We start from the raw sequence: 23,114 nt of genomic DNA on the forward strand, positions 1-23,114 counted from the left end.
ATCCGGTAGTGCAAATTTCTGGCATGATTTACGGCAAGCAAATGCTTTAGACTTCTTGGGAGAAGGTGGAGGGAATGTAGCAGTGTGAATATACAGCTATGGGTATTTATGTAACATACATATTATGTATTTGGGTTATTAGCAGCAACCACATCATGAAAATGCACCGCTTTAGAATTGTGCAAAGTCCATTAATGGACTGTTGAGGATTGATAAACAGCCAACACAAATACTGACTTTTTTAATTTAAAAACAGGATCTAGAAAAACTATTCATGCAAATGGCAAGATACTAACACTTGGCTTAATAAAGGAACAGCTGCAGTGTATCAGCAGCTTGTACAGTAAAGTGCTAAAGAGCATCCTTTCTGTGTCCAAAAATATTAGTGGCCATACACATAGAGAGACCTGTGATTCACAGTCAGTTGGGGGAGGGAGTTTGTTTGAAATGAAGGTTCCAGTGAAATGCATCCCTACAAAAACGACAATACACATTTTTTGCACTTCTACAGAATCTTATATTTAAGGATCACAAAGTGCTTTACAAATATTAATTAATTAAGCCTCCCACCACTATTAAGAGGTAGGTCAAGAAGATATAATGATCATTTTACCCACCTGTCTAATGGAAGGTGGCATCTGTCTAACAGCACACAGAAATATCCTGAAACAGGTTAGGACAGGAAATGCAGAATAGACTGTACCCAGTTCCAGTTGCAGGGGAAATTTAGAGCAGCAGGAACAGAATTTGGCTAGAAAACCTAGGCTCAGCAGAATAGGCGTGTTGGAATCTTTAATGACCACAAGTGCAGTGTTTCTCAGCCTTTTTGATGCCAGGGACCAGCTTCCTATATACTGTGACAGGAAGATCTCAGGGACCAGTGCCAGTCCATAGACCAGTCGTTGAGAAACACTGGTCTAGAACTCAGTTTTACTTTGCACTTGAAAGACAGCACTTGCACAAAGCCCAGCTCTATCAGCACCACTCTGGGACAATGAGTTAGTTCAGATTCAAGTCCCAAATCAGAAATACATCCATAATCAGGAGGAGGGATGGATTTCCTTAAGCACAAGCTTAGGTGCTTTCCAGGACTGAGACCTCAGACAGAAGAATGCCATCTACTGAGTCACCTGCATCACTTTAATAGCACCTATGACTTCTATGGAGGTTTCCCATTCAAGGAAGGACCTGACCAAGCCCTGATTGACTTGTGAAATCTGCTGGGATCACTGTGCAAAGTGGGAATGCATCACTGGGCACATCAGCCCACCCGATCACAAATTATTAGATGGTTTTGTGTCACCTCTGGTGCCTTCATTCTGCTAACTGAAGCCCCAAAGCAGGCTGCAGAATGATGCCCTCTTGGCAAATATAACCAGTGAGATAGTAATGCTAACAGGTTTAACAGCAGTGGGCACAGTGAATTATCGTGCTACAGTTATTTTTTCTCCACCCCTTCGGCTACAAATCATAAACATTTACCTGCTTGTTGCTTGAAATTAAGGTCACCAGATGGCATGACTTGGCTCTGACGAGTCTGATTTATTTTTTTTAACCATTATCAGAGCAAAAGTCACCAGGGTCTCCATTTTCAAACAACCTGTGCTGCCGGGGTGCCACTCAGATTAGATTAACACAAAATGCAGTGCCCTCCATGGCCCATCAGCACTGCTTAGTGTCAGCTGTAGCAGGCTGTTTGACAGAGACATAAAACACTTAATCCCTTTCCCAAGGGGTTGAGCATGCTGCCTCCGCTGTGATTACCAGAGACCCAAGCTCAGATCCCAGTTATGCTGCCCCTACATGTCTCCACATCAACTGTTTTGACTTCAGCTTGCAGTTTAAACTAAGGTTTCTTCTAATTACCTCTGATACCATTTCTACTCCTGCCAAAACATCAGAGGCTCTGGCAGTCCCATACCCGCTCTACTCAGTGACTCCTGCCAGTCTCTATCAAGGATGCCCTGCTCTCAAAATACAGTTCCAATTTCAAGGGAAATGGAGGAGCTCAGTGCTTTGCATGAGGCTCTTAGAATCCCACAAGACTCAGCCTTATCTCTGCTCTATTGGAGAAAAAGTCCATGTGCCCAGAAAACACTTGATTATTACTATGTGTAATCATTAAAGAGGGGGTGGGGACAGATAACTACTTATGATGTGCACACTCTCATTCTTATAAAAAGAAAATACTCTTGAGATTCCCTAGGAGTGGCCCAAGATACAGCAATATCATTAGCATATGCTGCTGGGATTGGGGTTTTTACTGTAAAATAGCAGCGTTACCAACTCTCACAGTGGTATCCAAGACTTAATAGTTAATGTTTTTGTTAAGGCCCTAAAGCCTGGGAGTCATGGAAAGCCACCAAAATCCCAGCTTTCATTTTTAAAAAGTTTGTAGCCATCATGATTGCAAATATAAGCTTGAAAACATGAACCCTAAGAGTGCAAAAGCCAGAGTGCAAATAAAGAATTCCAAACATTAGGAGTTTTCAGGGTCAATCTCATGACTTTTAAATCAGTCCTGTGATTTGGGGGACAGAAGGGATGGTCATGATTTTTGAGCACTTAGGATTGCCAATACAGAAATACTGCTCAATGCACAATGCAGGGTTAGGCAACATCTGCACACAAATGCAGGATGTTAGGGCACCCCCAATAGGCAACATCACCATAGACCCACACTTCACCCCACTTGTCAATGCACTGTTCAAAGGAAATTAAGGGGCATTCTCTGGCCTGTGTTATTAGAGGTCAGACTAGATGATCACAATGGTTCCTTCCAGTGGCCACCTGGGAATCTATGTCACACCACTGCTAGGCCACACAACCCCCACGCCGTTCCACATCCCTCCCAACAAATCCCATGGTTAAAGCGGGATGGGTCCTGTCCCCCAGGGGTAGGAGTCCAGGTCTGCCCCTGTGGAAGCGGTAGGAGGCCTGGAGGGTTGGGTCCTTCCTTCAAGGGCTGGGCAGCCCAGCGGGTGGGGCTAGTTGCTGAGCGAGACTACCACACCGGCTGCCCTGCCGGTGCCCACTCGCCCCACAGGGCAGGCTGGCCCCAGCTCCACATGTTGCAAACTGGCCCACGGCTCAGGGCGTGGCTCAGGTTTGGCCCAGCCTCCCTGACTGGGAGCTGGGGGGTTAGGGGGGGAGGACAGACACCCAGCTGGGCCAAATCTGAGCAAGTGGCACTGCGACCCCGTGCATGGGGCAGGTCTCGGAGCCAGCCCCCCGGGCAGGAGCCCGTCTGGGGCATGGAGGTCTCAGCGGGGCGGGACAGCCCCACCATACCGCTAGGCCAGGGCTCATGGGAGGCCAGCCCTGGCCCCTGGGCCCCATGGTACGTCAATCATCCGGCCCGCAGGCGCCCCTATCGTCTGCAGCAGCTCCCATGCATCCCCCCCGGGCAAAGCGAAGAGCTGCCCCAGCCCCGCCAGCGCTCACAGCAACAGAGGCTGGGGGAAGGGAATCGCCCCGGAACCTTCGCAGCGTAGCCGCTGTTCTCCGGCCGGACGCCTAAAGGGGAGCTCGCGCGCACACACACACACACACTCAGAGGACCCAAGATGGCGGCGCGCGTGCTGCGGGGCCTGTGCCGGGCGGGGCCGGTGCTGCTCCCGGCCCGGCCTCCCCGCGGCATTGCGCACCGAACCGCCGCCGCAGGCGCTGCTCGCGGCCCCGAGTTCCGGAGCGACTACGCCCTGGACAGGCTCTACCCGAAGCAGAGCGGGAGCGACGCCGCAGAGAGGGCCCAAGTGCGTGGGGGCGGGGCTGTGGGAGAAGGCGGGAGGGGAGGAGCCTGATTGAATGGGGGCGGGGCCGTGGCCGGACTGCCGCGGACGTAGACGGCCATGTTGCAGTGGGTGGAGTCTGCTAGTAATTGGAGAGGACGGGGCGGTGTCTTACGAGTAATGGGCGGGGCCTGATAGAAGTGGGCGGATACGGGGGAGGGCTGGAGTTCAAGGGGTGGAGTCCAAGGACAGCCAGTAATAGTGAAATAGCTGATGACAGGTTTGTAGGGAACTGTTCCCTTGTTTCATTCAAAGCAAAAACAAAAACAAACCCTTTCATGGCTGCAGCCTGCATGGGGGTTTCATGGCTGCTGGCTGGGGCCCATGGCACCATGACCTTTTCCTGTGCCAGAGAAACATCCTTGCAGCACAGCTTCATATGATGTCTCCTGGCCACAGAAGTTACACTGAGGACCCCTTGCTGTCCTGTGTGGTGGGTGCTGTGGGGAGCAGACCCTCAGCAATAAAAAAGAGGCAACCCTAAGATAAAAAGAGACCAACAGTATCTTTGGTGATGTTAGTTTGGGTGTGGTGTCTTGTCATGGCAAAGATGTCAGGCTCTAGAGGGAAGATGAATAAAAGTTAAGTGACTGGAGCTTAATTGTGGAGAAAAGGAACAGTGCAGGGGGGATCAGATGAGGCTGTACTAGTGCAAACTGTATGGAATATCTGCAGGCCATATTACAAATGCCTAAAATCAACAATAAAAACAGCTTGCCTGGAAAAGAGCCTGTAGAGCAGGATTGTGTAGGACAGAACAGACAAGCTAGTCTGTTTACAAGGGAAAGAGGAAAATATCCAGCTTAGACAACACCAGTGAAAGATACAAAGAAAAGAATTATAAGCCAGGCCTCTGCAGCAAACCATTCTCAGAGGCATACGTTAGATGAAAAAATAGTTCTAAGCCCAGATATACAATCAATTACAGGGATGTTTTCATGGGGCAATTTCATACGTCATTTTCTGAAAAAGTGTGTTTATGTAGAAATAGCTTCTATAGTTATTTTCTTGTAAACTGTGCTCTGGAGACTGCTTTTATTGCGCAATGCTTTCTGTAGCATCTAACAGCACTTTTTCTGTGTGTGTGTGTGTGTGTGTGTGTGTGTGTGTGTTTTATAGGATGGGACAAAAAACATTCCTGACATTCCTATGGGTAAGTCTAGCATATTGGAAAAATGCCTTTTCTTTGTCCAAGTTGCTTTCAGCTGGTTTTTATTGGTTTAATTGCCAGTAAATCAATTAGGTTATTTTTAGATTTCAATTTCCTGTGCAGAAACAAAATCAAAGTAGTAAGTTATTAGCAAGGTATTGGTCTCCACCACTTCCATTAGACTCAGACTAAGTTCAGAAGAGACCTTTATGATCATGTAGTCTGACCTCCTGAACAACACAGGCCACAGAACCTCACCCACCTACTCCTGTAATAGACCCCAACCTATGACTCAGTTACTGAAGTCCTCAAATAATGATTTAAAGACTTTAAGGTACTGAGAATCCACCAGTAAGCTATGCCCCATGCTGCAGAAGAAGGTGAAAAACCCCCAGGGCCTCTGCCAATCTACCCTGGGGGAAAATTCCTTCTCAACCCCAAATATGGTGATCAGTTAAACCCTGAGCATGTAGGAAAGAACTCTCTTTATGGGTAATCTTTTAGAGAATGCTAAACATAAGGAAGTGATCAGAGAATAAGATTTGTGCACAAAATGTGCTGGTGACTGGAAGAAAAGGATGGAGGAACATCATAAGAAACTGCATTAATCCTACATTTATTTTGAACACGATAAGAGCTGGAAGACAGGCTATTTAAGATGATAGAAAATGGGATAGGTGAAAAAATGTAATTCAGTAAAGGGACAATTAAAATTCAGAATGGCTTGGATAAAGCAGATAAGTATTTAATATAAAGCAATGAGCCTGAAAATCTTATCTATAATGATTATAGGCTTCCTGAACCTGAGCAAGAAAAATATTTGTAAGGTAGGGAGAGGGGAATTCTCTAATTCTTATTTTGGGGATTAATAGCAGTGAGGGTCTGATCCAGTGCCCATTTCACTAGAAGTCTTTCCACTGACTTCAGTAGGTTTTGGATCAGGTCTTAACTGATTGTCTGTTCTGTAGGCATGTTTCCTTGCAACAAAACACTGGACCTATACATAGAAATATCAAATACCTCACAGGATCGTATTTGTTGCACTTACCTTTCCACTTGAAGAAGCTGTCTGTTAATTCCACCAGAGCTAGTCAACATAGCTTCTGAGTTGAGCATCTCACTTTAAACTTGCATTCTCTCCCCAGATCATTTAGATAATCTCTTTTCTCTGCTTTTTATTGTGTGATTAGTTGTAGATCTGGCTGTGGGGTTAAGTACTCTTGCGTTCTTGTCTTTCAGATTGCCTGTCCATATCCTATTGCCGGAGCAGTGGACCTGGAGGTCAGAATGTTAATAAAGGTACAATAAATATTCTGTAGATTTAAAAATATAGAGAGACTGTACAACAACTTTAAGACTTGGATTTCCAATGCTTTATAAAAGTTCTAGACAAATTTGAGAGCAGCCTTCTGCTTGTTGTTCATTTTTCATTGTAGTTAAGACATTTAAAGGGACATGCAGACCAAATTTAACCCAAAATTTAAGTGTTGTAAAAAGAAATCACAAAAGTTAAGACTAATAGAAATGTTTTAATCATTATATTTTTTCTTTCAATAGAATAAATTTTGTTTAAACAAAAAACAGTCCTCTGCAGTGTTTGCAGTTTGAACATTGCAGTACTGCAGTGCATGAGAACCTGAAAGTGAAACGGACTAGTCTGTTTTCATGATACAGGCTGAGAAACATGCAAAAAGAAATCAATTTTAAAAACCAGATTTAAAGAAACAAAAGCTTTGTTAACTAAGGAATTAATTACTAGTAACACATGGAGGAACTTATTTTTTTAAATATTTTTTATCCTGATATTTCCTTTTTATTTTTTTTTAAAACTATTAAACAATTTATTCTTTGTAATTGAAAGTAGCAGTTAGATTCTATTTGAAAATGCCCTGGTCTCAGATAATGTGATGAGGTTCATATAAGCATCTAGGTAGAGTTCTCCAACTGTGGCACCGAGAAGAGCAGAAGAGTGTAATAAGAAGAAACAATGATGTGATCCTGCTGCACACTCAAATTAGAATCAACATGGCAACCTATCACCAGCTGCTTTTGAATGTGAATTGCATGAGAACTCAAATTTGCAGCAGCTTTGGTGAATTAAACATCCCCTTCTCTGTCTTTCACTCACAGTGAATAGTAAGGCAGAAGTAAGATTCCATTTGGCATCAGCAGATTGGATTGCAGAAGATGTGAGGCAGAAAATAGCAGTGCTGGTAACTGTCCACCTTTTCCTTCCCCTTCCATTTTTTTTAACTTTACAGCTTTCTGTCAAAGTTCAGGGCAATAGTACCTGTATTTCCGTCTCATGGCCCAGCAAGGGCACCCAGTCTAGATTTACAGCTCCTCATTCATCACCTCCTTTGGGCAGAGACTCATCTTTCTCCTTCTGGACCAGTCAGTTTTCCCAGGCTGCACAGTTCCCTGCCTACATTGTGATTTCCCCAAAAAAATCAGGCTGCCTGAGCAGGCCTGCTTTGCTTTCTTCTCAGAGGCTATAAATAGCGTCATTGCCCACATTTATAAATTACCAAACAGTCCTTTCCAAGCAAGCACATTTATTCTTAATGTGAAAACATTGCAGAGAAAACAAAACAATAAAAAAGCCTTACAAACATGCTACTTAAGCTTACCAGAGATCACCCTAACTTCAACAAGGGCCCTGGCAGGTGATCAGACCTTCAAACCTCACTAAGGGGATTTTCTATGATTACAAGTTCATAACAATTAGCTCAGAACTAGCATGCATGCATAGGTTAGCCTTTCTTTTATACAGTTGTGTCTTTGAGCTTCAAAGACCATGTGTCAAATTATGATTCTCTTCTGAGGGCTCACCTTCAAAAGATTGAGTCCAGAGGTTGGAATTTGCATTCCCCTTTGCACCAGTATTTCCTGGGAAACCCACTTACCTATGTTTGTCCCAAAAGTTCCTTCTTGTCTGGCACCTGGTTTAAAATAGTCCTTTGAAGCTCATAACACTTCCTGGGGCTAATGATGGCCATATCTGCCCCCTACAGAAGTTACGTACAATCCCACAATAATACAATGGCTTTCAAAGCTATTTAAACTTAATTCAGTAGATCTTCCAAAGATTTTGTGGAAAATTACCATATCTGTCACAACTTCTGTGTCAGGAAATGATACATGTATAACAGTGTTCATGGTCAAATATTTTATCTTTTTTCCCTCCCTAGCACAGGAATAAAATAAATAAACTTGGCGAGCTGATCGTAAACTCTGAAGTGAGTCGCTACCAAATGAAGAATCTGGCAGACTGCTTGCAAAAAATCAGAGACATGATAAAGGAAGCCACTCAGAAATCCAGTGTGGTGTCCAAGGAGACTACCCAGCTCCTCATAGCCAGGTAGAAGAAACAAAAATGGGGCTCTTCTTCACCTAGGTTTGGATTAGCCAGACAAAATCCAGTTACATAATCCAATTGGAATTTGCAGGTGGTTTAAGCAAAAGCCTCCCTGGTTAGGACTATCATGATGCCTAGCAGGGACCATGGCAGAGCTACGTCAGGGTGCCATTTGTTTAAAATGGATCAGTCAGGGCTGCTCTAGGTAGTCCATTCTAACTAACTTGCACTGGTCTATCAGTTCTGGACCTGGAATTATTTTATACTGTGCAATCCACTGTAATAGTTTTTCATACCTGATCAGACCACTGGTTCATCAAATCTGGTATCCATCTTCTACAAGTGACCAATACCTTGTGCTCTAGAGGAAGGTGAAAAATCCCTATGGCCAACTGTGTAATGCCATATTACATTACATTGGGGTGAGAAGGGCTGGAATTCCTTCCTGACCTCTGTGATAATCAACTAACGCTCCAAGACATGAGATTTGTCTACTCCTATCCTAGCATGAATAATTCATAATAGTTCAGCAATTTACTTGGGTTACACTATCCAAAGGACAGGGATAGTCTTACTGTATGCATGGACAGCACCTAGTAACACATTGTGTGTTATCATAAGATGAGTGTGGAAGAATAATAGTTTTTAAATGGTTTCTAGGTAGGCTCTTTAAGGCACTCTCTCTGTTCTTAGGGTGCAAAAAATGAATCGTGAACGACTGAGACAGAAAAAAATTAACTCGGTTATAAAACAAAGCAGAAGGGTAGACTTCGACTGAAGACAACAAAGAAATTCCCTGCATACAATATTTTCAAACACATTGGCCTGGAAACTGAAGAGGATACTCAGATTACAAACTGTATTTTAAAAAGTCTGCTTAAAAACATGTAAAAATAAAATATGTAATTTAACGTTTGCTTTCTTGTATTTAGTAAAGGGGAGTTGTTTTCACTAACAACATTTGCAGTAGAATATTAGTGTCTCAGAGAAATTTTCCAAGTTTTAAAAGAACGCCAAGTGCTCAGGCTATCTTCTGCCATAATTGTTTTTTAAATTCCTCCTGCCCCTACTGTAGACCCTTCTGTATCCATGTATGACAGCAATCCATGCTGATGAAGAAGCAAGCAAGTGAGCCTTTGAGCAGAAGAGTTGCACACCCGAAGATTTAAACAAAAAAAGTGTATTAGTAATTGCCAAGATACTTTAGTGACAGCCTGAGCTCTCATCTCTTTCTCTGTGATAAGCAGAAATTCTTCTGATGAAGTGTCACGGTCACCTTGAACAAGTGGAGGTGGCATTGTTTTTATTTTACATCCAATTATTTAAACTTTAGTCAAACAGAATATATGTGAGTTAGGTTTTGTTTTGAATCTAACAGTTTATAAAGTACAATCATCTAGTTAAATGATACTCAGACCTCAGTGGTTTAGGAGCCAAATGAGTGATCTGCATTACCCAAAAGAGCCACAGTAGTGTGAATTCACTGTTTCATTTACTATAGTGCTATATATTCATATTTAAACAGTATGATGGGAAATATTTAGTGTATATTATATATATTTTCATTGCAAAATGACTGACCAAGTATTATTTTATCAACTACAATTGGTTAACAATAGTAAAAGCATCCTGATTGATTTAATTATTAAATCAGTGTTTTAATATATGCTACAAAGAACCGCAGGAGACACATTAAAGACCCACTTGCAGCTCGTGAACCTCAGTCTGAGTATCACTGATCTAGCTTATATTTGGATAGAATAGATTCTCGTTCATACTTACTTTTTAAGCAGCTCACTCATTCTATCGGTCTACTGATCCTAAGTGCTAATTAACTGGTGTGCATGTTTCAAATTAATTTATGAAATTGTCAAAGTAGGCATTCTATCAGAAGGATGAGTGCCTAAGAGATTTTCATCGAGAGAGGGTTGTCTTCTTTGTTACTTCTTTGTGCGGCATCTAGCAATATGAGGCCCTGACCCTGGACTGGAGTTATTAGGCGCTAGATTTTGTAGGTGGGATTTAAATTCTGAAAATGAAATGTGTCTAAAATACTATGATCTTCCTCATAGCCTGTCTGTTGGGTTAATTTTTTCACTCTGATTCCCAATTTCCCCTCAACCAAAGACAGAGATCTCTAGTGGTAAGGCTTCTTCTGTTGGCCAAGGAGCATTGGATGCTGCTCACTCTACATAGCCTGTTCATTCTGCTCTGATTGCTGACTATAGTTTTTCTTTTATCAGAAAGAATGGTCTGACCCTGGGGCTGTGCACCAAAAACACATGAGCTCTTCCAGTTTTAAAGCTAACGCCTTTGTATCCCGAACCTGCATATGCTTATGAATGTGCTTATGAATGCATAGGAGTACTCTCATGCATCAAGTTAAGCAGTGTGTTTAAGTGTTTGCAGGATTTCAGCTGTGGTGACCTTTGCAGCTCATTTGCCTTCTCTGTGCCCCCATTCATCTGTAAAAGGAGATAGCAGTGCTATTTATCTAGCTCATGAAGGTGTTGGGAGGATTAATTTGCTAATGTTCATAATGCTTGAAGATGAAAAGCAGATGAAAGTGCAAGAGTGTTTTTCCCCTCAAGGAGCCCAAAACCACAACGTCATGAAATAACTTCTTTTTCAATCCTAATGCAACAATGAAATGGAAGGAAAGGTTTGATGGAGCCTGCACAGCCATTGTAAGTCCAGCCAAAAGTAGTGACTGTTGGAACACAGGAGACAGGGAGGAATATACATGGGGGATGGTGAGAAACGATGCTGACCCCAGTCTTGCACTCTTCTAATGCATTTGTGTGGGAATTGTCTGTAAATGGATTATTGGCTGGCTTTTTTCCCCCATAGCTTTTGGTGGCAGACCCTGCTAAGAGATACTGAAGGTGCAAAAAGAACTTGAACCCTCGCTTTTGTGATCTGAAGTCAGATGAGCTGTACAGTTCACTCAGTTAACATGAAGCCTCATTCTGTCGCTGACGCTTTTGCTTGAACTTTTCAAGTAAAGAAGTGTAACTAAATTTTGCCTCATTAAAGAAGCAAACTGTGGATTAGAAGAACATAATGGACGTGTTTGTCTTCCTCAAATGAAAAATGGCATAGAATAAAGTTATGAGTGTTGCCAGCTCTTGTGATTTTATCACAAATCTAGTGACATTTAGTCCCAGCTTCTGCAGAATTTCAGCTTTCCTCAGAAATAAAAAAAAAAACTCTAGCCCTCATGAGTGTTGGGGAAAGGTTGAAAAAATGAAGCAAGGGTGAGCTAAAGGCTCAGAACCCAAAAAGCAATGAAAAGGCACCCCTTTTAAAAGCTCATTATTTTAAAGCCAAACTCAAGATTTTTTTGTAGTCCAACTCATGATTTTTGGACATTTGTGGTTGGCACTACTGTAGTTGTGAGGATGGGTTTTTCAGACTATAAACACTTCAAAGCAAGGGACGACATTTGCTTTTGAATATGGAAACCCCTAGCACATTGTGGGTGCTACCAGAGTCTAAATAAACAATGAATTAAAAAAAGAAGCTGAATATTTCTGGGCGAGAATGTTAATTTCAGCTGTAAAGGGTGTCCAGTAAATTGATTTAGTTGCCCTTATGGTCTCTTGTGGGTAAAAGGAATATGTCCTGAGCTCTGTTAGAGGCATGACCTAGTTGCTGCTTTTATGGTCAATGGAAAACAGGACACGTTTGAACAGCAGCCAGTGAACCTGTCTGGGTAAAACAGAGAGAGAAAATCCAATAGAAGAGAATAAAAAAAAGCTTCACAAAATTCCTTAAGTGAATCAAAAAGCCACATAGTGGCATCCTGAGCTCAGACATGACAAGGAGCTGCTGCTTGGAACTGTTTTCTGGCTGCTAGAGCTTTTGGCCTATGTTTTGCTCACAGTTGTCCTGAGCGGGGAGGGCACTGGATGACCTTAGGCACTAGCTAACTAGGCAGCTAATCTATGATGCCAAGGTGAGGGGCATTGGTGGAATAGCAGTGAGACTACCATAGGCACTAGCCAGTCCCAAACTGCTATTCGTAAGCGGCAGTGTGCCCATCCCCTTCAAAAGGCTATCACTGCTTCTAGCACCGCTGAAGATCTTTTTTGACTAGGCGGGTGGTGAAGCACTGGAATGGGTTATCTAGGGAGGGCTGTTTTTGTCTGTGTGTTAGGGCAGGGTTGATTGCCTTGTGTACACCACCTCTGCTTTGTTGAGGAAAGCTGACTTTAGTGGACAAACTGTAGTACAGACCAGGCCACATCGTGAAAATGTGTGTCCTTTAAATTTGTAGCCAGTAATGGACTGCAGACGCCACCGAGGAGAGATGGTTTTGCTTTTAAACAAAAAAAGAAACCTTCTCACCCCAGATGGGACTCGAACCCACAATCCCTGGCTTAGGAGGCCAGTGCCTTATCCATTAGGCCACTGGGGCTTTCTGGAAATATCTCTTCCATACTCCTCCTTAACTCTGTGGTGGCTGAACAATTTTTCTCCTTCCTTTTCTATATGCTCTCCCGCCGGGGTGGGAATTGGTCTCGCCCTCCACAAACCCCGGCCCCTGCTTGCACCTCACAGGCCGCGGGGGCCGGTTGCGGGCTGCGATGGATGCATGGAGCCCAGGCGGGCTGGCACCGGCACTGTCCCGTTCATTCGCTGCCCCCTGGCATCCCCTGGGCGAGATTCGCACGGGTCCGGCCTCCGCCGTGGCTCGCCCTTAAGGCCCCGCGCGCCATGCGTTGGGCACAGCTGGGCGCCGCGTTCTAGTCCCCCCACGCCGGGCTCCGCTGCGCTGTGAGCGGGTGGCTGGGGCGGAAAAAGCGGCTTATTCTCAAGGAGGAAGTCGAGAGTTCGGGTCCCGCCTGGGGAAGCAGCGCGCATCTCTCCCGTGCTGATTCCCCCGGTGTCCCTTTACCAGAGGTGCACCTGGGGTCACCCCTACCCGGCCTTTAAATAAAGTCGGAGTTTGCACTTCATGCAATCAGACATTTTTTGCCCCACACACCCCGAGCAAAGGGGCAAGCGAGGTAAGAGGTGCCCTGAGCTTCCCGCGCAGCCCAGGCGCGTCTCTCAGCATCAGCGCCAGAAAGTGAAAAGCTTCTGCTCTGCCTGAGCCCCACGAAGTGCAGCCGCTGGCGAGGACACAGCTTGTCTTCATCACCGCTCGAGTGCCATTCAATGTGACCGCGTGGCCTAATGGATAAGGCGTCTGACTTCGGATCAGAAGATTGAGGGTTCGAGTCCCTTCGTGGTCGGTGATTCTTTTAGTGGGGGAAGAATGTGATTCTTTTCAATCGTCCTGATGTTGTTTTGAAGAGTGATTTGCCAGGAAGCAGCTGCACCCCCCCCCTCCATGCCAGGGTGAGAAAGACAGCAGCTTCTGCAGAAGAGTAGGGAAAGCAGAGCTCATCTCCCACTGGCAGCCCACAGCCATGCCCATCCTGCCCTCCTCTGCTCGTCCAGAATTGATCCCTCTTAAAATGCACGAGAAACAGGTCCTCTTAATAGAGTGTTCTTGTTTAACCTTATGCATTTGGGACGGATCCATGGTATTAGCCCAGAAAAGAGGTGATGCATGCAACCGTAGCACTGTAATGACTAAAGAAGGAATGTGAAAACTACCAGGAATTCGGCCTTTGAAGATTTTGCCACCGAATGTGGGGGTGGGATTTAAAAATAAAGTCTCAAGACGGCAAATGCATAGGCAGGTATGGCAGGCCCAGAGGGTCACAGAGCAGAGGGCCTGTGACCATAGCCAGCTGGGCGGCGTAGGATCAGATGGGCTTGTGCCCATATGCCCACCCATAGTTAAATGCTCACAGAGAAACTAGCTTGTTACTCTCAGGGTGATTCACTTTCTACTGTACAAATGTCCAGACTAGAAAAGCACGCCAATATTGCTCTCCTGAGCTAGGCCTGGGTAAAAGATGTTCTGTCCAGCTGCTCCGGAGTCACTGGAGCTTGGTATGAAACAAGCTGCCTGGTGTGAAAATGAATCGCAAGAAGACTCTTGTGGTTGCATCTGGAGACAGCAGAGGATAAAAGGCTTCTTGCAGCAGAAGGGAACTAAGAGGGTTTAGTGTCAGCAAGAGGCAGAAAAAGGACTTGAAGGTGCAAATCGCAGACCAGAGCCCAGAGCACAGCCCAGAGCAAGATGAGGAATCAAGCAGCAAATAAAGCAAGTTTTTTTTTTTGGCTTTGCATTGGCCTAATGTGTCAGGCACTGGCCTCCTAAGCTTTTGTAATTGTAAAAGCAATTGAACCTCTATATATTCCCATAAATGAACCTCTCTATGTTCCCATTTAGTTAAAGTGCATTTTCAGTGAAATATATTTAAGGCATCTTTAAGCCTAGTTGTGGTTTCCAGAAAAAATTAATAAAACTATTTGAAAAGCTTTAAGAACTAACTATTTTAGAAGGGAAACCAGAACGCTTTTTATGTCCTAGCAACGAAGATGTAGTAGACAGAGTCAGGGAGTGATATCATCTGTCCTACAGAGATACCTTAGCCTCCAATTATTCTATAATGTGTTCCATTTTTATTGGCATCTTTCATTTTTCATATTAAATAAACTTTCTTTTAACAGAACCCTGCATCACCAGCATCCTCATTCAGAGGAGATTGGAGATCCAGCCCCAAGGACTTTATTTGTAACTCTCTCAAGGCACTGCACATCATTTCTGAAGGTTACATCCCTTCTCGGTTTTAAACTAACCACATGTTTTCATGTACATGGCAAGCTTCCCTTTACTCATATAGACAGACATAAAAGTTAACATTACCAGAGGGAAGGGTTAGTGGTCACACACTTTGCAGCTTCTGTAGGCTGAGTTCATTGCACAGAGTCCATGGTATATCCCTCCAGTCCCACACAAGCCCCCCCCCCCCGTGTGCCATCCCTTTTGTTTCAGGGACTTCCTACAAACTCACCCCCAATCTCCTCCACTCCCCTCAGAAATTCTGTGTCTACACCCTCCCCATACCAGAGTCCTTCAGTCTCCCACCACAACCAGGGGTAGTTTGTGCCCTGCTCCGCACAGCTCTGTGTGCCCCTATTACTCCCTCACCTACTAGGGTCTCCCTGGCAAGGGTTGTGTGCACCCCCTTCCCACCACCACCTCATAACAGAACCCTCCATCTTCCCCTCTACCCATTCCAGTGCTTCCCCCCCCCCCCCCCATTTTCTCCCCACATGCCAGGTGCTCTGTCCCCCATGCTCCCATTCCTACCTGGATTAGCACAGCCTTACCAGAGCATCCCCGCACAGCATCAAGCAGCACAGCAGCCATTCCCACACCATTGCTCTTCCACTGCTCACCCAGTCTAGCACCTTCCAGGCTGGAGCTCTGTAGCCTGTGGACATCTTCCCAGCTGCCCAAAGGGCCATAACAAGCAAAGAAATCAACACTTCCCTTTCCTCCAGAATAACTCACCACCAACAGTCCTCTTGAACCCAGCTTTCCTTCCCACCAAGAGCCCCCTACAAACTGCCCACTCCAGCTGCCTCTTAGCAGCAGAGCAGGTGTCTCGTCTCCTCTCCTCTTTAACTCCTCCCTGGAAGCCTGGCTCCTGCCCCAGGTGTTGCAGAGCAGGTTGATTGCACCCCCAGCAGCCCATTAACACTTTCCTGCCTTGGGTGGAGTTTGTATGCCACATTGCACCACCTTTTCCCCATGCTAGGGGTTGTGTGAGCCCTCTTGCCCCCATACCAAGGTCCCCCATTGTAGCTTCCTCCTGGTTAGGGACTGTGTGCATGCCCCTATTCCTCCCTTCCCTGTGACCCTCTCTTCTGCCTCCCCTCTCTCATTATTCTTCTTTCTGTCTGGGAGATAAGTCATTCCAGATATGAACATGTTAAACTCTAGTGGGAGGATGGGCAGAGATAACATGGAGATACTGCTCTGCTGGAAGGCATTAACGGGTGCTAGCAAGCCCTTGTTTGATCTATTGGTAATTGCAGAGTCTCTTGAAAGTGTGATTGTGCTGAACAGTTGACAAAGGCTTTGGGTTCCCCCATTTCAGCTTTCCAATTGCCCCCCAAATCAGTCGGGTTCTGGACCCTGATGCCTCGGACAGTCTCTGAAATGTTGGAATTGATCAGATGCGGCACTCAAAAGTTGCTGTGTTACATACACACAGCGACACACACACAAAGACAAATGTCACTGAATAAAAAAGTCAAGCCCTCAAAAGTTAGGAAATGCCAGAATTAAGGTTGCCTCTTGTACCTATGGAACATGTCACTTCCCCGCCTCTGGCTCACCGCCATCATATTCTTTCCACCTAGGTTGTCCAAGTTGCCACTTCTCAGGCTTCTCCTCACGTGCACAAAATAACCTCATATTTTATTAAAAATATTCAATTAAAAATGTAATAACAAGGTGGGTGAGGTAACATCTTCTACTGAACCAACTTCTCTTGGTGACAGAGACAAGCTTTCGAGCTACACGGAGCTCTTCTGGAAGGTGGAGGGAATAGAAGCACGTGCACTTTTGATTATTTCTTGCTTTTGCTTTTCTTTTTTGATTTGCATGCAGTCTAAGCCGCTGTAGCAGTTAGCAGCAAAATGCCCAAAATAGGCAATACAATAATACGAATAAATGCATCCTCCCCAGAGCATAGTGAGACTGCCACAAAGTGCCCCCTGTCTGGAAAGTGCTGTGACACCTTGCCTCGACACCTCCAACACTCAGCTATGTGCACCGTCATCTCACTCTCTAGTCTCAAAGCTGTTTGAATCATCTCCCATTTTTAAAGTGAGAGGAAAGATGTGCGGAGCTATTTTAGCACCTCTCCTTTTCTCTTTGGTATCTGGGTCAGCCAGGGCTAGTCCCCTCCTGTCAGCTGACATACTAAACGAGGTAACCACCAGAGCAATTTACTCCCTCCACCCCACATCTCCCTCATGGGAATTTACATGGGACAAATGCAGGTTAGTGCCGCCATGATGGACACTGATTTTCTCATTACTTCATCCTGTAGCTTCAAAAGGGAATCAGCAGTAGAGGTGACTGAGACCCAGCCTGGTGTCTCCATGATGAAGGGGGTTAGGGAGGTTTGAACATAACCAGTCTTTCATTTTATCCACTGCAGGAGCTATTCCAGAACAGGTCTGTAAGTACCTGATGTGACTGAGTACGGGAATAATCACCTGTAAATAGAAATCTCTCCTTATACACTATACCCAAGAAGAATTAGAAAGAGCCCTTGGAAGTACAGTTGAATTTTACCCAGATTTCCACTTTGTCAGTGATAGGAGAGCACATCTCCCTCTTCTTTCTTTATCGACTGGAAAGTGCAGGAGCTGGGGGGTTGGCTCAACACTTTCTTTGCAAAAGAAAAGTGACAGGTGGTCACCTTCTATTGCTGGATGACTGTTGTAAGACTCCTCACCAGTCACTAACAAACAGCTCCATTCTTCCTCAGAGGTATGCCAAGACTAGACTCAACTGTTATTCTTCTCCCCTCCCCGCGCCTCCTGCCCCCCAACATGGAGAAATTAATTTGTCTCTTGGAATACCCTAACCTTCAGCAATGTTTCTCGCTTTACTAGGCCGGTGGATATCTTGAGTGCCGTAGCTCTTCACCGATGAGCAGTAAGACTGATTGATTTCACTTGCTTTCCCTTTATACCATTTTTAATGGGAACCGCACTACCTGCAGCAAACTCCTTCCAACCCCAAAAGGGGGGGGGGGGGGGGAAAGCAATACACTGCTCTGTTACTGTAGTAAATCTAGGAGGGTTAGAAACAGGAGGCTCCTGCAAGCTAAGGAAATGGAGCCTGTATGAAAGGGAAAAACGTTTGCCAGTCAAAAGTAATTATCTTCAGTAGGTGGCAGCCATGTTTGAGTTTACCTGGCTTTGAAGCCAGCTGGAGACGGGGCAGCTAAGTGGCTGGTGAAATTGAACTGAGATTAATAAAAAGGGCTATACAACAGGGTTGTCCCATTTATGAATGCAGATAAAAGCTGAGACTAACACATCTTGGGGAGAGCAAAAATACAGACTCCTTCACCTAGGGGACGAGCTAACATCGTGTTTGTCTTTTGAAAGGCGGGTCACAGACAGCCTGCCCCTCTAAAACGTTGCAAGGATTTAGAGTGAGCCATATTCTACATGACACAAGACTATTGTGTTCGTTAAATCTAGACTCTAGAATGCATGCTATGACTTTGTTTTATATGCAAACCATTTGTTTCCAACACCTCTGCTTGTGCCTGGTTGAATCTCTCTGCTTTGTTAAATAAACATGGACTCAGTTTTGCTATAAACGTATCTGTAGGTTGTGTGGTGAGCAGAGCTGTGATCTGAGGTGGAACAGGTAATCGGGCGGGAGGGTGCTGTTTCTTTGACAGCTACGACTCTGTGAATCCTCCAATTGTCCGGTGGAGCAGGAGCTGGGAGCTCCAGGGAGAGACTCAGAGGGCATCTATCAACTATAACTAACCCAGGGAGTGACACTGGGGCCTGCCAGGCCTAGAGGGAGCGTTTGTGTTCCCCATAAAGAGTGGAAGCAGGGAGGCGACCCACAGCAGACACAGACAGGGCTCCCTCAGTGTAAGGGTAGGTGGAGGGAGGTGCCTCAGACCCCTGGAAAGCATCACAGTTTCCTTTATGTTTAGAAGAAAATATTCCTAGCTAGCCTCGTGGGTGCTGAGACACTATGGAGAGGGGCAGATGAATAGATATTTAAAACCCTGGATAATCATTGTAAATCTCCATGCTGCCTCCCACATACATTTAAATGGACCTGATCCCTTTCCATGGGAGCTGTCCAAGAGTGTGGAGGTGGTTTTACCACTCAAGGAAAATTTTACACAAACTACGGACTAATGAAAGTCTGCTCTGGGGAAGACAGACAGAGAGTCAGACAGACTCTCTTTGAAGACCAGTGAAAAATTGTGTCAGGTTACAACATGCCTTGCAGCTCTAAACAGCGTGTCTAGCCCACAGCAACATGACTGCAGTGCAGGATGGCAAGCAAGGCAAGTGCAGGTTTTAACTACTGGCAGAGAACATTAAACTAAAGTGCAAACCAAACATTGCAAACAGCTCATCCATTTTCTAATTTCCCTGGCCCCACCTCAGCCAATCACTTTCAGAAGAAGTACAGCTGTTAAGTGAAATTAGCATGTGAAGCACCCTACAAGCATTGCATAAACACCCAACACATTCTTATAACTCAAATATCTCTTTTAACAACACCAGCATACAGGTGAGCCAGACTGGTTTCCAGCTATGCATTTTGTCAGTGTTCAGTGAGGTCTAGAGACCTTGGCATAAGCTGGCATCTGATGTGCCAGTGTCAAGGAAACAATAGTTCATTGAAGCCTAACACCTTCTGTAGCAAAGTCAGTATTTTACATCATTTAAAGCAAGCTTTTAAATGTAAAGACCTTGGCATAAGCTGGCACCTCCTTCCATGTGAGATTTTTAATCTCTTGAGCTATATCGTAGGAAAGCTCAGGGCCCTCCTAAATAAAGACTTGAGTGCACAGTTCTTTGAGGCAGTTTATTACGAGCAGCTCGGAGAAGTGTCGGTCACCCTAAGGCTCCCGAGGCCTTCTATCTTACAGACTCATACCACTAAGTTTTATACAGTATTCAGACAAAGAGAAAAAAGAAAAGGATGATGTATTGCAGTACATTTCCATTAGCTCAACTTTTTCTACACTAAGATATACTAAGAAATTCCTCCATATTGCTCATTGGACAGGGCCCCTGATTCCCATAACAACTATCTTTTGAAGCTAGCTAGCACTGTCTTGTTATCTACTGACAGCTGCAAAAACCTGCAACTCTACAAAATGTACCTGTTTCAAGGCTGAGAAAGCTACTAAAAATCCAAGATGGAATCTTTAGCATACAAGATGGAGTCTTAAAAAATATAGAACTAGGTATAAAAGTAGAATACAAAAAATAAAGTATATAAAACTGTTCCTTCCACAGCTAGATGCTTTCACCCATGCAGATTTTGAATTCAGTACGGCTGGGGAAGAGAAAAGTCCCAGTAGTACCATAAACTCTCCAACGTAGAATAGGAGGAGGCACCTCCACAGATTGTATCTACAACCTGTTAGATTGACAAATTCAGCCAGCAAAATCCAGTTGCACTCCAGTACCCAGCATCCCCTCTGCAGTCATGCCAGCAGGTCAATTTTGGTTAGGAGGGGATTTTCCATCCAGTCACTGCAGTTAAATGGAGAAGAAACAAACAGAGATCTGCACCTCCGCTTTATGCTGAGAGCAGTTAAAACAAAACCAGGAAATTCCTCAACCCCATCTGTTTTAATGATCTCAGTAGAGCCAATTGAAGCTCTGGAAATGTGGGAAAGATTGTGTCGAGTGGGAGCAGTCCTTCCACACACCCAAAACAAGAGGGCTCTGTGACAGCCTTAGCTCAGAATTTGCACACAGACTTTTGGGGTCTCAGTAGGCCCAGTCCTTCAACCCCCCTACCCTAAAGATTGGGTGAAAACACAAGATCCATTTCAATTTAGGCTTAAACAGTTTATTTTAGCCTTTATTTTGTACATTTTAAGACAATGTGATTATCACTTATGAATGTGTGCAAAAGCAGAGAAAGCAAGAAAGATCATTGATTAAGTTAACTCTCCTGGGGATAGGGCAACTCTTTTCATATCTCTGGTCTCTGCTATGTTCTCCATTCTCTTATTATCCATCACCTATCTTTTATCCCCTGTTCCATAATTCAATGTACTTCGTTACCTCATCTGTGTACCTATCTACTCTAACCCCTAATTAAAACGTTCTCATGCATAAATCATGGTAACACTACATTTCGCTTATCCTAAGAACATGAGAATTGCTATACTGGGTCAGACCAATGGTCTGTTTAGCCCAGTATCTCTCTTTTTAACAGTGGCCAATGCCAGATGCTTCAGAAGGAATGAACAGAACAGGGCAATTATTGAGTGAGCCATCCAGTCCCAGCTTCTGGCTTCCTGCTAAAAAATATTTTTAATCTGTCTACTTCTGTCATCTATTCTTGGCTGTCAGCCCCACTGGCTCCATCCCATTTTTATTTGATGGGTCTGTTTCTGTAGTCTTAGGTTTTTACTTGTTCGATTGTTTTGTTGGAGGGTCATGGGGGGGACCTGAAGTTAACAATTCTTTCATGACACTTTGCTTCACCCTGCTATTTGCATAGGACAAGACATAAACCAGTTTCATGGTTTACATAACCCTGGACCTGGTTATAGTATGCTGTATATAATAGTCATTTCACTAACATTTAATATGTACATTTGACTAACACAGTTCATTACACAATTTTCTAACAGGGCCTCCCATGGACCAGAGGTTCTGTCCATTTGCTGACTCAGGCAGAAGGGCCTGAGCTAAATTAAAACCAGTCTATTGATCAAAAAAAAAAGTCGTCTTGTGGACCCCAGAAAATCCAGTTTGAACTAGTATATGCCAGCCCATAGGAGAGTGGGGTCGTGGAGGAACTTCAAAGGTCTGATAATGGAAGAATTACATTAGCAGCCCCCCTCCTACTTAAGAAGGAACATAAAATTCCACAGTAATACATACACAATTGCATTTTTAATACAATGGATTACAAACCTAATTCAATAAGGTTTAATTTAATTAAATAAAGCTTCTTAATTCCCAAAGGTTTCTCCAAGATATTGCCTGTATAGCTCATAGCAAATTAACCCTTTTGAATCTTGTGCAGAGAATTATTATTTCCATAGATAAGGCAGTGCAACAGGTCCTGGACAAACCTCAGGCCTGTAACAAAGACCTTAAAGGAAGGAGTCAACAGAGAAGAAAAGTGCAGAATGTGGGACTCCATTTACTATTAGTGTTTCCATTAACCCTAGAGTCAGCAGTCCAAATAAGTGGGGCATGGGCTCCAAAGAGGCTGGACCCAGTGGTGCAGGGTGCATTTGAAGCATTGCTTAGACATGGGGACATTTCACATTCAGGAAAGAGGAGTAAATAAAGAGACTGATCCACAGGGATTTTCACAGCATTTGTTTTATTGATACCCTCCCCCTTATGTGCGCACTTCACTGAACAGCCCCTGCTGAAGCGCTCTCAACAGTGACTAAGACATTTCTTCTTGCTAGGCGGTTCGGATGGAGTTTTGTGGCTTTTCTCCGCCACACAATGCAAATCTCCACGCTCTCTGCCATGCAAATCACAGGCTTTACCTTTCACTCCTGAGGGAAAGGACCACCAGCCTTTACTTCCCCCTCTTCTCCACTACCCCATAAGTAAAACATTTTTGTTGTTCTTAGTGCTGCCTTTTACTAAACCACTATCTTACGCTCATCAAGTCCTCACTCTTTTTTGACCCACTATCCCTCATCCAGCTCCAGGTCTGAAAACCCAATACTTATTCCATAGGATAATGTCACTCAGAGGGCTACAATGAAAGTTCAGCTCTCTATGGAGGACCCATAAGAGTGTTATCAATTATAAATCACAATAGAGTGTGATTCATATTTTTCTACAGTATTTAATATTCCTTAGGGATGGAGGCATTACAGTCTGAGATACTGTGACAAAGAAATTAAATCAAGTCCCCACTGGGACCTGAGCCCAAAATCCCTGACTTGGGACACTGGGCCTATCCAAATGCATTGCCAGCTCTTCATCCTTAGTGATGAACTGTTATGGGTCTGCGGCACATGCATAGAATCATGGCATTTCACTGGTAATAGTCCCAAACTTCTCAGGTTTCCCTTTCTTGCAAACCTGTCTCAGTGGGGGGTCCCTTCCACCCCAACCCCTTCCTTCATTATAACTAAAGCTGATGTCTCTTTTCCTATCATCATGGGTGCAAAGACAGTCC

The 23,114-nt window shown here is 44.4% G+C and overlaps 1 protein-coding gene and 2 non-coding genes across 3 annotated transcripts; 2 read left to right on the plus strand and 1 right to left on the minus strand.

Annotated features, from left to right (window-relative positions):
* Positions 1-3,526: 3,526 nt before the first annotated feature.
* Positions 3,527-9,210, plus strand: MRPL58 (mitochondrial ribosomal protein L58). Its single transcript, XM_067547517.1, has 6 exons — positions 3,527-3,755; positions 4,911-4,944; positions 6,181-6,240; positions 7,072-7,154; positions 8,133-8,302; positions 8,993-9,210. Exons 1-6 carry the CDS (start codon positions 3,567-3,569, stop codon positions 9,075-9,077), a joined length of 621 nt encoding a protein of 206 aa, XP_067403618.1. The 5' UTR covers positions 3,527-3,566; the 3' UTR covers positions 9,078-9,210.
* A 3,436-nt stretch (positions 9,211-12,646) lies between these two features.
* TRNAR-CCU (transfer RNA arginine (anticodon CCU)) lies at positions 12,647-12,719 on the minus strand. Its single transcript has one exon. It is a non-coding gene; the product is annotated as a tRNA-Arg (tRNA).
* A 747-nt stretch (positions 12,720-13,466) lies between these two features.
* TRNAR-UCG (transfer RNA arginine (anticodon UCG)) lies at positions 13,467-13,539 on the plus strand. The gene has a single exon. It is a non-coding gene; the product is annotated as a tRNA-Arg (tRNA).
* The last annotated feature ends 9,575 nt before the right edge of the window (positions 13,540-23,114 follow it).

This window comes from Emydura macquarii, unplaced genomic scaffold (genome assembly GCF_026122565.2).
Source record: "Emydura macquarii macquarii isolate MOO-44397 ecotype Brisbane River unplaced genomic scaffold, CSIRO-AGI_Emac_v2 contig_1230, whole genome shotgun sequence".
NCBI lineage: Eukaryota > Metazoa > Chordata > Testudines > Chelidae > Emydura > Emydura macquarii.

Bases quoted from the DNA above. Each gene is read 5' to 3' on its own strand.
- MRPL58 (XM_067547517.1), top strand. From the start codon at position 3,567: ATGGCGGCGCGCGTGCTGCGGGGCCTGTGCCGGGCGGGGCCGGTGCTG. The intron at 3,756-4,910 runs GTGCGTGGGGGC...TGTGTTTTATAG, and splicing joins ACGCCGCAGAGAGGGCCCAA to GATGGGACAAAAAACATTCC. The intron at 8,303-8,992 runs GTAGAAGAAACA...CTCTGTTCTTAG, and splicing joins ACCCAGCTCCTCATAGCCAG to GGTGCAAAAAATGAATCGTG.